Consider the following 17,453-nt stretch of genomic DNA (forward strand, 5'->3'; position numbering starts at 1 on the left):
CCCTGGTCATTGTGGTTGGATCTATGTTTGAAATTCACTGCTCAACTGAGTGACCTTACAGAGTATGTGTGGGGTACAGAGATCAGGTAGTCATTCAGAAATCACATTTTTACTCCTGAATTGATTTAGGCTTGTCATAACAAAGGGATTGAACACTTATTGACTCAAGATATTTCAGCTTTTCATTTAAAAAAATACTGAACAAAAATATAAATGCAACATGCAACTATTTCAAAGATTTGACAGAATTACAGTTCATAAAAGGAATTGGTCAATTGAAATAAATTCATTAAGCCCTAATGTATGGATTTCACATGACTGGGAATACAGATACTGTATGCATCTGTTGGTCACAGATACCTTAAATAAAAAGTAGGGGCGTGGATCAGAAAACCAGTCAGTATCTGGCGTGACCACCATTTGCCTCATGCAGCACGACACATCTCCTTCACGTAGAGTTGTTCAGGTGGTTGATTGTGGCCTGTGGAATGATGTCCCACTCCTCTTCCATGGCTGTGAGAAGTTACTGGATATTGGCGGGAACTGGACCATGCTGTCGTACACGTCGATCCAGAGCATCTCAAACATGGTCAATGGATGACATGTCAGGTGAGTATGGAAGAACTGGGAAATGTTCAGCTTCCAGGAATTGTGTACAGATCCTTGCAACATGGGGCAGTGCATTATCATGCTGGAACATGAGGTGATGGCAGATTATGAATGGCACAACAATGAGCCTCAGGATCTCATCACGGTATCTCTGTGCATTCAAATTGTCATCAATAAAATACAATTGTATTCTCCGTCCATAGCTTATGCCTGCCCATACCATAACCCCTCCACCACCATGGGGCACTCTGTTCACTAACAGGGATGTAAACAAATGTGTGCGTATGGAACATTTCTGGGATCTTTGATTGCGTCTCATGAAACATGGGAACAACACATTATATATTGCGTTTTATATTGTTGTTCAGTGTAATTTGTTAAAATCTAAAAACAACACTTGGACATCATGGAGTATTGTGTATTCAATGTAATCCATTTTAAATTCAGGCTGTAACACAATGTGGAACAGGTGAAATGGTCTGAATATTGTCTGAAGGGGCTGTAGGACTGTTATATTGCTCAAATCTCACTAGACTAAACGGAGGTCCTCTATTGTTCCAGTCTTCATGCTTTCTATAATAGATACCAAGTAAAGAGGCTCAGGAAACACATCTTAAATTCACATAATAGGCCTAAAGAAATAATACACTTCCATTGTTAATGCACTTATGCTCAGCCAAGCCCTCACTTGTTTCACAGTAAGCACTAAACAGGAAATGGCTATTCTCATGTGGTACATTTCACAACTGTTTCCTGATTTGAGGCATTGTGTTGGTAGAACTTCCACTCCCTGACTTGACTTTCTTTCTCCTCAGTGCTAAAGGGATACGTATATATTTGATTACCTTTAGGATGGTGCAGGCTCAACTCTTCTCTCTCTTCTCTGTCATTACAGGTAGGCCAAACTCCATTTTTAGCTATTTCTATTCAGATTCAGTTTTGGTGAAACATTCCTATTTAAGCTTTAGCATTCTTGAATAATTTGGGAATAAAGGAATTATCCCTATTTTTAGTGTTGTAATATTCATGAGTATGTGTTTATACAGTATCATAAGAGATGATTTGTTGATCCTTTTTTACATGTTTTTTAACTAGGCAAGTCAGTTAAGAACAAATTCTTATTTTCAATGACGGCCTAGGAACAGTGGGTTAACTGCCTGTTTAGGGGCAGAACGACAGATTTGTACCTTGTCAGCTCAGGGATATGAACTTGCGGTTACTAGTCCAACGCTCTAACCACTAGGCTACCCTGCCACCCCATCCTTTGGGTAGTGACGTGTGTGTTTAAATAAAGTACAATAGAGTACAATAGATAAAGTACTATAGATTGCCAGTTGAACCAACTAGAATACAAGTTTTAAAAAATACTTGAGACCATCAGAAAAAACAAACATGAAATATCCTTAATATGATTGATTTCTCTAATTTCTCTAATTGTGAACTAATATTCCTCCCACTAGGCACCTTCTCACAACCATGGTCCATGACAGTTCCCCCTGTAGTGAACAGCACCATAGGAGGAGATGTGGTCCTACCCTGCTCCTTCACCCACCCCAAGCAACAAGACTACTCCAAAGGCATCACAGTTCAGTGGATCACCAGACAATTCCATGATACGCCCTTCTTCCAATGCAAGGTGAAAAATGTTACTACGGGTGGAATGAATGAATGCTCAGTTCCAGAGTCATACCAACGCTTCTCAGTCAAAGGAGACCCTAAGCAGAGGGATCTCTCTCTCCTCATCAGAGATCTGGTGGTCACAGACAATGGAGTATACTTCTGCAGAGTAGAGCTGGACCCTTACTGGGGTGATGGGAAGTGGCAGACTGCCAGCGGCACACAGCTCAATATCATTGGTAAAGGTCTCACTACGTTGTCAGCAATAAGGGTCTGGTGGTCTAGGAATATGAAACTCTTTACCACAATGATACTTATGCAAGGTTTGTGCTTTGTCCCTAGCTAAGGCCCAGATTCTCAGCCTGTCTTGGGTAGAGGCGTCCCTCGGACCAGGCAACGGGAGCCTCAGGTGTGTAGTTGAGGGGAACCCCCCATCCACCATCACCTGGTTCTCCTCCTCTAAGGGCAACATAGACCCAGGTGTCAGCACCATAGGAACCCACCCATTTCAGTGGATCAGTTCAATCCCCTACTTCACCCAGGAAGTGTACACCTGCAGGGCAGAGAACAGCCTGGGGAGGGCAGAGAGACTGTTCCCCCCTGGACCCACTGCGCTGACCGTAGCCCTCTCTGTGTGTGGGGTCCTGCTTCTGCTGCTGCTCCTTGGCGTGGCTTTATTTTACCTGAGAAAAAGAGGTAGGTGATCTCTAAGAAAATAAATACTAGTTAAGTTATTATATTTTTGGCGTATTTACAGATTCATATACTATCTCTGGTCTTTTCCAAAAGGATACCTGAGATTCTGCAATTCAGAAAAGATTAAGCAGCAATCTGTGTTGTGCACAGATCCTGCTATAGGTAAGGGGTCTTACTCTTTTCTAGACAATCTGAGTCTTTGAATAGTATTTCTGATCAGTAATAATTTTTCCTCAGATGAAAGGGCAGAGTGTGAGTTGAAAGCCAGTTTAAGTGGTAGGCTATTCAGTACATTTTTGTCATTTAGCAGACGCTCTATCCAGAGCGACTTACAGGAGCAATTAGGGTTAAGTGCCTCGCTCAAGGGCACATCGGCAGATGTTTCACCTAGTTTGCTCAGGGATTCGAACTGGCCCAACACTCTTAACCCGCTGGACTACCTGCTGCCCTGTTATTCACTATCTCCACACATATGCTTCCCTATGTACCAGTCCATCAACTTCTCTTGTCTACGGCCCACTCATTGTCTGTGTTCTACACCCTCTTCTCCCGTATCCTTCAATCCCTGCCTGGTGTCCCAACTACACCTCTGTAGAAGTGGGCAAAAAGATCGGCTCCAGTGTAGAGTCTGAGCACAGCTCTTCATGTCCTCTCATTCAGTCATAAACTTTGTGCGTCACAGCAGTTTACATTTGTACATTTTACTTCCCTGTTTCTAAAGCTATGGTCAGTGAATCCTCTATCTACGCCAATGTCTCAGAAATGGGTGAGTGGACAAGACCATGAAGGATTTGCTGATGGTTCAGATCTGTAATGTGTCACACAGTTTCTTACTGTTGTTCTCTACACAAACAGAAAGCCCACAGTCATTGTATAAACATAATTCACCAGAAGATGGCGACATGGAGCTAAATCTGGTATACTCAGACGTTCAACTGAACACCACCACTCAATGTAAGTATTCAATTATTGCAATTTTGGGCCATGAATTCCATAGGTATACCACCAAGTACCAGAACCAGCTCAGATAAGCTTATGAAATTGCCCTCTTTTCTTTTAAGCACCCCAAAGAAGCTCTCGTGTCCCCATACCAGATGAAGGTGAATTATTTTTAGTGTTTTTCTTGAAGTGACACAAGAAAGTCTTAAGATTGTATAATACAGCTGAGACAGCACTGTCCTTAACATGACATAACATGACATAACGCCAACCCTTTTCATTGTCATTCCATTATTCTGATTATGCTGTCCATTGTCATTTCAGGTGTCCACTATGCTATTGTGAAGCTAGGGTGAACTGCCGAGGCACAGCAGAGAGAATGTAGCTCTGGAGGTCTGTCATAATGAAACTGACCTCCCTCATTCTGACAGACATTTTTCAAAAGTAATCAACGAGAGTTTAGCAGTCAATCTTATTGAAATTGTTCACAACATTGGGGCAACTTGGTAGATTCCGTTTTTATATTGTTATTCTTATGGAGGTGCAATTACATAATTGCCCTACAAGTGTTATTGTAACTGTAGTGTTATTGTAACTGTAGTGTTATTGTAACTGTAGTGTTATTGTAACTGTAGTGTTATTGTAACTGTAGTTTTATTGTAACTGTAGTTTTATTGTAACTGTAGTGTTATTGTAACTGTAGTGTTATTGTAACTGTAGTGTTATTGTAACTGTAGTGTTATTGTAACTGTAGTTTTATTGTAACAACTGTAGTTTTATTGTAACTGTAGTGTTATTGTAACTGTAGTGTTATTGTAACTGTAGTGTTATTGTAACTGTAGTGTTATTGTAACTGTAGTTTTATTGTAACTGTAGTGTTATTGTAACTGTAGTGTTATTGTAACTGTAGTTTTATTGTAACTGTAGTGTTATTGTAACTGTAGTTTTATTGTAACTGTAGTTTTATTGTAACTGTAGTGTTATTGTAACTGTAGTTTTATTGTAACTGTAGTGTTATTGTAACTGTAGTGTTATTGTAACTATAGTGTTATTGTAACTGTAGTGTTATTGTAATTGTCAAAAATGTTACTCAATAACTATTGTTATTGTTCCTGAGCGCCATTACATCATTATACTTCTGGGTTTCCTTTCAAAGAAGTGAAGCGTTCCTTTTAAACACACGTCACATGAACCCAAAGAAGAACTCCAGCGCGGTCATTCGCCTCAACCACCACAGAACCAGCTGATGCTATCTGGGCAAAACTTCAGTGTATCTCTGGTTGAGTGTGGTCATCCACCAGCTCTGCAAGGAACTCTGTCAGCGAACTACTGAAGGGTTTTCTCATATTTGTAAGGGGTGTGTACTAGCGGCAGAGAAGTCAGACGCAGGAGAGCAAGAACTGTGTTTCCAAACGGCGCAGTTAAAAAAAAATTAAACGACCGGAAAACAGAACAATCAAATAATGGGTACATAACCCGACTCACACCAGGACAGCCGTGCACAAGCACTTACAATACACAATCTGACAAGGACATGAGGGGGAACAGAGGGTTAAATACACAACATGTAATTGATGGGATTGGAACCAGGTGTGATGGAAAGGAAAATGAAAAGAGGATCATCGATGGCTAGAAGGTCGGTGACTTCGACCGCAGAACGCCGCCCGAACAAGGAGAGGGACCAACTTCAGCGGAAGTCGTGACAATATTGGTGTATAATAATCATAATAATACATAGTATTTATATAGCATTTTTCAAGGACGCAAAGTCGCTTGGGTCCATGTCCATGTTCTTACCATGTGGTACATCACTAAACGAAACTAAACGTCCCTGTAGAACCACGAAGCAGAAAGAGTGTGGTGCATTTGTACATGTAAATGTATTGGTTTCCTTTGGCTGCAGTGTTTCTGGTGTTCTCAAAGTGTCACGGGGGATCTAGTTCCTAGTTCTTAAGTTTGTACAGCTGATGCATAAGACTTTTTGGCTCGCCATGGTAATGTCCTTTTAGGGTGTGGTTTGGTTCCCATATCTGGCTTCACTTGCTTATATAGAGACTAGGCCTACTGGTATGCACAGCCAGAGTGTGTGTGTGCGCGCGCCTTTATGTGGTAAGGTTTTCTAAGCACTCTTTCCCATTCTGCTCTGTAGCAGTCCCGGGAAGTGGTGACAGAGAAGAGCATCCTGCCCTCGTCTCCATGGTAACAGCTGTTTATGGATGGAGGTGACAGAAACAAAACCCTACTGCTGCAAAGCATCGAAATATGAAAAACTCCTTCCTGATGGGGTTCAGTCTTATTTCATCGCTATCCATTTTGTTATGTAGCTTGATTGACATGGGCCTAACATCTGTGCTTAGTTTGTTATTTTTTGTAAGTGTCTGTGGGTGAATATGAACAGTGGGTTAACTGCCTTGTTCAGTGGCAGAATGACATAATGATGATGTTTAAAGCATGTAGATGTAAATAATACACTACACTGAAACTATTTTAGCATGGCCTGGGGTAGTCCCATTAGTGCAGTCCCCTTGGGATAGGATGGTGGGCCTATAGTTTAACACCTGTTGACACCACATGGTTACCAATTCAATGCAAAAACCTACATTAGGTCTGACCTTAAAGTAATGTGAGCTTCTTGCTTGCTTGCAATGTGGGTGGAAAAATGCTTAAATTAACCTGGGACAAATACAATTCAGCTGTCGATATAGTACGGAGGTCGAATAGGTATGGGTCTATGGTGCCGGCTACATTGATATAGGGCCTAAAGTGTCTTTAACAATAGTAGGAATACGTTTGATGAACTTCAAACATATTCAGATTGATAGCTACATGCTTAATCATCTTCTACAGATCAACTTCAACCATCATGTGAACACTATTTAGGTGGAGACTGTAAATGCTTCATCATTTACATCCATAACACACGCGGTAATGCTGCCAGTAGCATGCGGCTAGAAATGAGTCCCAATCGTGAGTGATTTGAGGACTATACGTGTTTTGATGGCGCTTTCTCTTCCAGACAGTCATTTTATGTCCATGGGCGAGTTCGTTTTTCTTTACCCGGTGTCTTACACATTTTAGTCCATTCCATTGGTGCTTAAATAAATTCACCACTCGCCTGGGGCCATGCAAAACGAACTGGCCCGTTGAGTAAAAGCAACATTGTAACTGTTGAAGTTGAAAAATGCTACTGTTTCCTGGAAACCCCACCCCAACTGAATCTCACCCTCAATGAAGTAGGGTTTCCACGAGTTACCACAGCCGCAAAGTCTAACTTGGCTATCGTAAAAAATTTTATCGTAAAATAACCTGCAATTGTGCTTTTTGGTCTTATTTTACGGTTAGGCATAAGGTTAGGATTAGGTTTAAAATCACATTTTAAGAAGATTTGTAGAAACAGGCGGGGTTTATGACTTTGTGGCGGTGGTAACTAGTAACGACCATGAAGTAGACGAAGCACAGTAGTAGCAGCTGACTGTGTTTCTTGGGCCACGATACACTGTAGTCTAGACTATTTACACTGTATTTTATTTATTTATACATATCAAAATGTCTCATACTGTTGTTACTACCACCACCACGACGAGATCGTCTTCGGGCGAAGGATTCTTGAATTTGGGCTATACTCGCTCTGTACAAGGATTACTGAAAATCGCCCAAGTGGTAAGGGTTTTTGATCAGATATTTATACTGATGTTCTGCACAGAATTATACATATTTTTTAAACGTTTTTATTTTTAATGTTGGGGTTGGGTTGTATTTTATATTGCTTACTGTCTGCTGTCTTCGTGATCTTTAATCCAAAATGTGGAGAATGCACTCAAAAATTGAGGATAAAGGGGAGCGAGGTGTGTAACAGAAACTCTGATTCATTCGTATACTACTAGCAGTAGTGGAAAAAGTACCCAATTGTTGTAAAAGTAAAGATACCTTAATAGAAAATGACTCAAGAAAAAGTGAAATTTACCCAGTAATATATTATTTGAGTAAAAGTCTAAAAGTATTCGGTTTAAACTATACTTAAGTAACTAAAAAACTAAATGTAACTGCTAAAATATACTTAAGAATCAAAAGTAAAAGTCTAAATCATTTCAAATTCCTTATATTAAGCAATCCACACGGCATCATTTTCATGTTTTCTTTATTTACTGATAGCCAGGGGCATGCTCTAACACTCAGACATAATTTATAAACGAGGCATGTGTTGAGTCAAGTCCGCCAGATCAGAGGCAGTAGGGATGACCAGGGGTGTTCTCTTGATAAGTGTGTGAATTAGACCATTTTCCTGCCGTGCTAAGCATTCAAAATGTAACGAGTACTTTTGGGTATCAGGGAAAATGTACGGAGTAAAAAGTACATTATTTTCTTTAGGAATGTAGTGAAGTAAAAGTAAAAGCTGTCAAAAATATAAATAGCAAAGCACAGATACCCCAAAAAACTACTTAGATAGTACTTTAAAGTATTTTTACTTAAGTACTTTACACCACTGTCTGCTAGGTGGCTTTCTCTGACTGTTAGGCTACGACTAGGCTACTTTACAAAACATTAACATGCAGACTACTAAAATATTTTAAGTGACTGCGACTAAAATCTACACTGGGAGCCCCCCCCCCCCCCCCCCCCCCCCATACGCCACAGTCAGGTCAACATCCAGTTTTGATTGAGATGTCCAGCAATTGTTTAAAATAGTGGAAGTCTTGGCAGATTAGAATTTTGTTGTTGTTGATTTCTGTAATGGAGGAACTTGTCCCATTGTGTGTGGTGATGTCATATTGCTGTCTACCTTCAAATAAATGAATGTTTATCATCATCTCTCAGAATGTCAGAATTTCGTAATTAATGACACTTTATTACACCTTCATAACGAAGGTTGTGAAATCAGGGCTTCAGGAAAATCAGGGAAATCACACCTTCATAACAACGGTTGTGAAATCAGGGGACGTTGTCTGTTCTCCCCTCTTTATATCTGTGTTTGGCACAGTAGAATACAGTGGGTTTGCATCTTAATCTTCACTACATTTCTGTTACATTCTTGCTTATTTATAGTCATCATAGGAATGAAGGTGGTGTTTCAGAGGAAAAATGGAGGAAGCTGGTTTTGGGGGTTATTTCCTGTTTACAGAAGTGTTTAGTGGCTAATGGCTTTCAGCCTCTCCCTTGTGGTTTAATAATGTCAATGTTGTTCCATATACCTGCAACTGCCCTACAATATGAAGCAATAAAGCATGTTTAACGGCATGTGAACGGGAAAATGGTGAACCTTGAACATTAGCCATGTGAGAGCTGGGTTGTGCTGAAAACTAGATTCTGGATCTGGACCAACCTCCTGTTACCAGAATTTGTATTTATTTTATTTCACCTCTATTTAACCAGGTAGGCCAGATGATAACAAGTTCTCATTTACAACTGCAACCTGGCCAAGATAAAGCAAAGCAGTGCGACACAAACAACAACACAGAGTTACACATAGAATAAAAAGCGTACAGTCAATAACACAGTAGACAAAAGAAAGTCTATATACAGTGTGAGGAGGTAGGCAATAAATAGGCCATGGTAGCAAAGTAATTACAATTTAGCAGATTAACACTGGAGTGATAGATGAGCAGATGATGATGTGCAAGTAGAGATACTGGTGTGCAAAAGAGCAGAAAAGTAAATAAAAACAATATGGGGATGAGGTAGGTAAATTGGGTGGGCTACTTACAGATGGACTATGTACAGCTGCAGCGATCGGTTAGCTGATCAGATAGCTGATGCTTAAAGTTAGTGAGGGAAATATAAGTCTCCAGCTTCACTTATAGATGACCTGGAGCCAGTGGGTCTGGCGACGAAATGTAGCGAGGGCCAGCCAACTAAAGCATACAGGTCGTAGTGGTGGGAGGTATAAGGGGCTTTGGTAATAAAAAGGATGGCACTGTGATAGACTACATCCAGTTTGCTGAGTAGATTATTGGAAGCTATTTTGTAGATGACATCGACGAAGTTGAGGATCGGTAGGGTAGTCAGTTTTATTAGGGTACGTTTGGTGGTTAGTGAAGGAGGCTTTGTTGCGAAATAGAAAGCCGATTTTGGATTGGAGAAGTTTAATATGAGTCTGGAATGAGAGTTTACAGTCTAGCCAGACACCTAGGTATTTATAGTTGTCCACATATTCTAGGTCAGAACCGTCCAGGGTAGTGATGCTAGTCGGGCGGGCGGGTGTGGGCAGCGAACGGTTGAAAAGCATGCATTTGGTTTTACTAGCGTTTAAGAGCAGTTGGAGGCCATGGAAGGAGTGTTGTATGGCATTGAAGCTTGTTTAGAGGTTAGTTAACACAGTGTCCAAAGAAGGGCCAGAAGTATACAGAATGGCAGCGTCTGCGTACAGGCGGATCAGGGAATCACCCGCAGCAAGAGCAACGTCATTGATATATACAGAGAAAAGAGTCAGCCCGAGAATTGAACCCTGTGGTACCCCCATAGAGACTGCCAGAGGTCCGGACAACAGGCCCTCCGATTTGACACACTGAACTCTGTCTGCGAAGTAGTTGGTGAACCAGGCAAGGCAGTCATTTGAGAAACCAAGGCTATTGAGTCTGCTGATAAGAATACAGTGACTGACAGAGTCGAAAGCCTTGGCCAGGTCGATGAAGACAGCTGCACAGTACTGACTTTTATCGATGGCGGTTATGATATCGTTTTAGTACCTTGAGCGTGGCTGAGATGCACCCGTGACCGGCTCGGAAACCAGATTGCACAGCGGAGAAGGTACAGTGGGATTTGAAATGGTCAGTGATCTGTTTATTAACTTGGCTTTCGAAGACTTTAGAGAGGCAGGGCAGGATGGATATAGGTCTATAACAGTTTGGGTCTAGAGTGTCACCCTCTTTGAAGAGGGGGGTGACCGCGGCAGCTTTCCAATCTTTAGGAATCACGGACGATACGGAAGAGAGGTTGAACAGACTAGTAATATGGGTTGCAACAATGGCGGCGGTCAATTTTAGAAAGAGAGGGTCCAGATTGTCTAGCCCAGCTGATTTGTATGGGTCCCGGTTTTGCAGCTCTTTCAGAACATCTGCTATCTGGATTTGGGTGAAGGAGAAGCTGGGGAGGCTTGGGCAAGTAGCTGTGGGGTTGTGGAGCTGTTGGCCGGGGTTGGGGTAGCCAGGAGGAAAGCATGGCCAGCAGTATAGAAATGCTTATTGAAATGTTAGATTATCATGGATTTATCGGTGGTGACCATGTTACCTAGCCTCAGTGCAGTGGGCAACTGGGGGGAGGTGCTCTTATTCTCCATGGACTTTACAATGTCCCAAAACCTTTTGGAGTTAGAGCTACAGGATGCAAATTTCTGTTTGAAAAAGCTGGCCTTTGCTTTCCTGACTGACTGCGTGTATTGGTTCCTGACTTCCCTGAACAGTTGCATATCACGGAGACTATTCAATGCTATTGCAGTCCGCTATTGCAGACTAAGATACATTTTTAACATAGGAGTTGATATGGTGCCAATATGCTCCACGATTGGAATCCTACTGGGACATGGAAACACATTGTTATTTGTCTGTGTGTTTGCAGGTAGCCCTCCTGATTGCGTTCCTGTGTGTACACTGTGCACGAGGTTGGACTGATTACTCAGCCTTTCGGTACTTTGAGGTGGTGACGCTATGGTTCCTCATAGCCTTCCTCATCTTCTACCTCATGTATGTGTTCAGACTGCAGAGTAAGATCCCCTGTATCAACTGGACAATGACGGTGAGTGGCCCTGCAAATGACATACGCCTATACACACACACACATTTACATTGTTTACATGTTAGTTATTTAGCAGACTTTCTTATCCAGAGAGACTTACAGTAGTGTGCATAATCTTTTAAACTTTCTCTGTACTTTTTCCACAGACACGAGTTCCAGCACTTATCTATACCATTCATTGTTTCAGGAGTTACTGCATTATGGCGTTGGGACCATCCTGGTCTTCATTGCCTCTATTGTTGCAGCTGTTAAGAGTGGAGGTGTGTCTGAACTAGAAGCTGGTTCGGTGAGTAACATAGCAGATGCTTTCCTGTTTTCTGGTGCTCCATTCCAAAGCTGATTTTTTATCTATCCTAGTATCTCAGCATTTAGCTGAAGATAATTGAGAGGCCCTGTTTGCAAAAATGAAACCTTATATCTAAGCTCTCCATAGTTTATTTCTGTTTGTTATGTGGTGAGTGTGTGGGATTTCACTTTAAAGCAGGCCAAATGGCTATTAAAGGGGAGTGGAAACACTAGGCTTTAGAACACCAGCTAACTGGAACTGTAAATCACCATATTGGCATTGTTGCATCACTGGCAGGATTTCCCTTTAAAGCAGGCCAAATGGCTATTAAAGGGGAGTGGAAACACTAGGCTTTAGAACAGCAGCTAACTGGAACTGTAAATCACCATATTGGCATTGTTGCATCACTGGCAGGATTTCCCAAAAAAGGCCGAATTTGAAAACTGTCTGAAAATGTGCTGGTTTCAAACCATATCCAAAAGTTTTATACATATTTTGAAAGCTGAGAAACAGCCCTTAAATTATATTACATACAATAGCACCACAGCAATCAAATGGTAATCAGTTAAGAACAATCTGATACGAAAATCTGTTTTTTTCCCCCCCAAACAACTGCTAATCAGAATAGTAATATGTTCTACTATGATTGAGTTCCAGATGTTTTAGTGAACGGTGGTATTTTTCTAGAATTCTATGGAATGTTCTGTTATCAGACACTTTCTTATATGGATTGTATATTAAACACAAATGTGAACCAAAACATATTACAAATGGCATTTAGTCTTACATATGATAAGGAAAGACATACACAAGTAATATAATATGAATAAATCAAGAACTTTATTGAAAAAACTGAGGGGAATACATCGTCTCACTCAAGCCTGAAAACAAAGTGCAAGTCCACATCGAATGGAATGACAAAATATGATAAGAATAAGTAATATAATAATAATAATTGGCTTGGACAACTTCAATTTCTTCTGCACATACATTCCACTGGGCTTATAGCCTTATACAGGAAGAGTCAGAATGGGAACAAATTAAAAACATGCAAGAGAGGTGGAATGACCAGCCAGTAGTTCAGATTGTCACTGAAGACTAGGAGTCCCTTTACTAGTTAGTGCCTATGTCTGCAATGAGTCACACTCACTTGAGTACCACAACCTAAAATAATGGATCCCCCTACAATGCATAACTACTTGCCCTTGCATTCTGGTGCAACACAAACAAACCACGTCATAATCTCCTTTCTATCTTACCTGTAAAAAAAATCCAACAATTTCTAAAGTTGTCCTCCAGTACAATGAAGTTCACCTAGGCTGTGAGAGTGAGGGTGTGGTTGTCCCTTGGCCCTGTCTGCAGCATGTTGTCCAGTCTCTACAGCCCCTATCTCCCTTGGCCCTGTCTGCAGCCTAAGCAGCATGTTGTCCAGTCTCTACAGCCCCTATCTCCCTTGGCCCTGTCTGCAGCCTAAGCAGCATGTTGTCCAGTCTCTACAGCCCCTATCTCCCTTGGCCCTGTCTGTAGCCTAAGCAGCATGTTGTCCAGTCTCTACAGCCCCTATCTCCCTTGGCCCTGTCTGCAGCCTAAGCAGCATGTTGTCCAGTCTCTACAGCCCCTATCTCCCTTGGCCCTGTCTGTAGCCTAAGCAGCATGTTGTCCAGTCTCTACAGCCCCTATCTCCCTTGGCCCTGTCTGCAGCATGTTGTCCAGTCTCTACAGCCCCTATCTCCCTTGGCCCTGTCTGCAGCCTAAGCAGCATGTTGTCCAGTCTCTACAGCCTCTATCTTCCTTGGCCCTGTCTGCAGCATGTTGTCCAGTCTCTACAGCCCCTATCTCCCGTGGCCCTGTCTGCAGCATGTTGTCCAGTCTCTACAGCCCCTATCTCCCTTGGCCCTGTCTGCAGCCTAAGCAGCATGTTGTCCAGTCTCTACAGCCCCTATCTCCCTTGGCCCTGTCTGTAGCCTAAGCAGCATGTTGTCCAGTCTCTACAGCCCCTATCTCCCGTGGCCCTGTCTGCAGCATGTTGTCCAGTCTCTACAGCCCCTATCTCCCTTGGCCCTGTCTGCAGCCTAAGCAGCATGTTGTCCAGTCTCTACAGCCCCTATCTCCCTTGGCCCTGTCTGCAGCCTAAGCAGCATGTTGTCCAGTCTCTACAGCCTCTATCTTCCTTGACACTGTCTAGCTAGCTAGCTGCAAATTCAGTCAGACACTAGCCAGTTGATTTGAGCTCTTAGCTAATGCCAATGACAAATGTTCTTCAAATTGCCAATATGAGCATTTTATTTTTTACAGTTAGTGAACACAACATTAACACGGAAAAGGACAAGAGAAGAGCTAGCTAAATCAACAAAATAGCTTGCTAGTTGCCTCAGCTTGGCTGACTGTCTAGTCGGCTTGTTATCAAATAAATGTCATTTCACAGCCTCATCTTATCAATCTAAAAAAATACTCTAAAATGTAAATGTTATAAATACCAACATAAAAATGCATTCTATACAGTTTCTTGCCTTAATATTTTTGTCCTCTCAATGACAAAGTTATCAAAGTTGTGAGAAACTTTTCAGGTCCAGTGGAGACAAGGCGTTTCCTGGTGTCAGCATTGGCGTCAGTCGTTACTATAGCAATTCAAGATGGTGCTACTCGAATAAACATTGTTCAATATCAAAATCCCAATTGAATGTTAAACATGTTTAGTATTAGTTGATGGAATAGATCTCTCAACTTTACTTCCTAGTGTTTCCATTCACCTTTAAGGAGTTCATCCTGTCAAGTACAGTTTTGAGATCTAAAAAGTCAGTTAATAATCATTCTCCTAAAATGGTCTTTTCCTCTTACACTTGTACCCAGTAACCAGCTTGGGGACTTACAGCTGTCCCCTCAATGCTTGACAGATGACCAACGTGTAGGGTTTTTATAATGAGGCATCTTTCTTGTTGACCTTTACAGGCATTTGGCTTCATCGCCACATTCCTACTGGCTGTCAGCATATGGACATCCTATAAGGTCACATGTGGTTCCCAGCCAACCAGTAAGTCTGAAATTCTTTGAAATCCTTATTGGGTTTTCCTTCAATTGCCTAGCGACATGTACCGAGCCTCTGAAAGACAGACGCTCAACTGAAAAGGAATGAAATTATAACCTGTAATCATATCATGAAATAGATGCATATTTGCTACAGTGGAGCTTTCTTTTGCAGCGCAGATCAGGAGTTAATTCCGTTCCATTTCCTGTGCTGCCGGCTATTACGTAGTGCTGTTACAAGGGCTAGGAAGTGCTTTTTGTTCTGAGTTGACTAAACTTTGGTTAACTAGTGTTTCCTCTTTCCCCTTCACTCTTCCTCTATCTCGAACTGTAGGTGCTTCTGTGTAAAACGGATCTATCATTTCTTCCCCTCAAGTACCAAGATGACTTCATTGTCAGTGTGCTGTGCGACAGTAACTTCTTACCCCAACAACTGGCCCGGGGCCCATTAAACAATCAGAAGTTCAGCTTAGCCCGAGACTGGTTTCACTTCAGGATAGTTACAAGTTAGCCAGTTAACTTTGTTAAACACTCTATTTTGTACAGTTTACAAAGAATGCTTAAAGTAATTTCTCCTTCTTTGAGATACACCGTCCTGATGACCGGTCAGTTGTTAGGGATAAGAAGTCACCTGTGTCTGCTTTGAAGAGCAGGCAGCTGTTGTTTCATATAAGTGCCTCCAGAGTGTTTAAACCAAGGGCTAGGCTGAGAGCCAGACCAAACCACCCCTCCATCTTGAATGGTGGCTATTTGAATGCTTTGAAATCAAGAGGACATAAGCTGTTTTTCAGTGTTGCCCTGAAGCTTTTTAGAGTTAGATATGTCAATGCCACCCCTGTTTACATTATTTATTTGAGAGCAAATGTTTATGATGATAGTTTTGTGCTTTTATGTTCACGTATGTCTGTCACAGTATTATAGGCTGCTTATGAGAAGAATCTCATCATAAAAAGGTCAACCGTCATACAGCCTCACACTATCACATGTATTTAAACAGCTCTTCTTTATCTGATGTGTTTGAGTTTGTATATGGGTTTATATTTCAAACATGCTTTTGGTTGACTGAAGTAAAAGGGAAACCCAACAGCATCCATGTCTCTGAATCCTTGTTTGTTGAAAATAAGATATTGAGACCAGTGGAGGCTCCTTAGAGGAGGAAGGGGAGGACCATCCTCAGTGAATTTCATAAAAATAGTGAAACATCAAGTTATCCTTTTTAGATAAAAACTATAAATATATTCACGTCATCCATGTTTTACTCCATGTGTAACTCTGTGTCGTTGTATCTGTCGAACTGCTTTGCTTTATCTTGGCCAGGTCGCAATTGTAAATGAGAACTTGTTCTCAACTTGCCTACCTGGTTAAATAAAGGTAAAATAAATAAATAAATAAATCCCAAAAATGGATTAAAACGCACTGTTTTGCAATGAAGGTCTACAGTAGTCTCAACAGCATTCTGTAGGGTAGCACCATGATATAGCCGGAGGACAGCTAGTTTCCATCCTCCTCTGGGTACATTGACTTTAATACAAAACATAGGAGGCTCGTGGTTCTCACCCCCTTCCATAGAATTACATATAAATTATTTCAATTTCTGGAGGAAGACCTCCAATCTATCAGAGCTCTTGCAGCATGAACTGACATGTTGACCACCCAATCAAAGGATAAGAGTATGAATCTAGTACTGCAAGCATAAACTACAGCGATCTAGCACTGCTGTGAGTAGTTGACTCAAAGAGAAAGACAATGGTTGAGCAGTTTTGAAAAATTCAATTCTTAAATAAAGGAGACGCAAGAGCGAGCTAGCTATATTTAATATTTTCTTCACTTACTTAGCTAGCGAATGCAGCTAGCTAGTTTATCCTACTCAAACACCTGGCTCAAACAGAGAGAGGTGCTATGTTACCTAGCTGGCTATCCAACACTGGAACTCTTCCAAGTCAAGGTAAGCTTTTGGTTTTATTAATTTATTGCCACTGTGGCCCGCAGGTGTAACTGCTAAACTGCTTGCTAACTGTACACTGTTCTGCATGATTGTATCAGATTTACTAATGTGTTAGTTCTAGCAGTTGTGTAAAGTACTTAAGTAAAAATACTAATAAGTGTTTTTTGGGGGTATCTGTGCTTTAATATTTATATTTTTGACAACTTTTACTTCACTACATACCTAAAGACAAGTTTGAACTTTTTACTCTATACATTTTCCCTGACACCCTAAAGTACTCGTTACATTTTGAATGCTTAGCAGGACAGGAAAACTGCCCAATTCACACACTTATCAAGAGAACATCCCTGGTCATCCCTACTGCCTCTGATCTGGCGGACAAGCCTCATTTATAAATGATGTCTGAGTGTTAGAGCATGCCCCTGGTTATCAGTAAATTAAACAAACATGAAAAATAATGCAGTCTGGTTTGCTTTAAGGTATTTGAAATTATTTATACTTTTACTTTTGATACTTAATAATCTTAGGGATCAAATCACATTAACGGGATCAATTTGACAACAGCCAGTGAAAATGCAGTGCTTTTTCTTTGCAACTCTGCCTAGAAGG

General features: G+C 41.3%; 2 protein-coding genes across 5 annotated transcripts; both read left to right on the forward strand.

The window, feature by feature from the left end:
• Window positions 1–1,346: 1,346 nt before the first annotated feature.
• On the forward strand, window positions 1,347–5,016 carry LOC110490457 (sialic acid-binding Ig-like lectin 15). 3 transcript variants are annotated; one of them, XM_036962071.2, is made up of 8 exons: window positions 1,347–1,504; window positions 2,070–2,465; window positions 2,569–2,922; window positions 3,016–3,084; window positions 3,644–3,688; window positions 3,778–3,876; window positions 3,984–4,022; window positions 4,186–5,016. In XM_036962071.2, exons 1-8 carry the CDS (start codon window positions 1,462–1,464, stop codon window positions 4,215–4,217), a joined length of 1,077 nt encoding a protein of 358 aa, XP_036817966.2. In that variant the 5' UTR covers window positions 1,347–1,461; the 3' UTR covers window positions 4,218–5,016. The 3 variants fall into 3 exon arrangements, with proteins under 3 accessions (XP_036817966.2, XP_090045314.1, XP_090045320.1); XM_090189194.1 differs by having other exon boundaries at window positions 1,375–1,504; window positions 2,070–2,245; window positions 4,186–4,529; XM_090189188.1 differs by lacking the exon at window positions 3,644–3,688 and having other exon boundaries at window positions 1,350–1,504; window positions 4,186–4,526.
• A 77-nt stretch (window positions 5,017–5,093) lies between these two features.
• LOC118936243 (CKLF-like MARVEL transmembrane domain-containing protein 7) lies at window positions 5,094–15,988 on the forward strand. 2 transcript variants are annotated; one of them, XM_090189203.1, is made up of 6 exons: window positions 5,361–7,185; window positions 7,222–7,521; window positions 11,413–11,589; window positions 11,777–11,875; window positions 14,825–14,906; window positions 15,234–15,988. In XM_090189203.1, exons 2-6 carry the CDS (start codon window positions 7,408–7,410, stop codon window positions 15,245–15,247), a joined length of 486 nt encoding a protein of 161 aa, XP_090045329.1. In that variant the 5' UTR covers window positions 5,361–7,185; window positions 7,222–7,407; the 3' UTR covers window positions 15,248–15,988. The 2 variants fall into 2 exon arrangements, with proteins under 2 accessions (XP_021473523.2, XP_090045329.1); XM_021617848.3 differs by having other exon boundaries at window positions 5,094–7,521.
• The last annotated feature ends 1,465 nt before the right edge of the window (window positions 15,989–17,453 follow it).

The sequence above is a fragment of the Oncorhynchus mykiss genome, chromosome 2 (genome assembly GCF_057628025.1).
Source record: "Oncorhynchus mykiss isolate SJ-2025 chromosome 2, ASM5762802v1, whole genome shotgun sequence".
Lineage (NCBI taxonomy): Eukaryota > Metazoa > Chordata > Actinopteri > Salmoniformes > Salmonidae > Oncorhynchus > Oncorhynchus mykiss.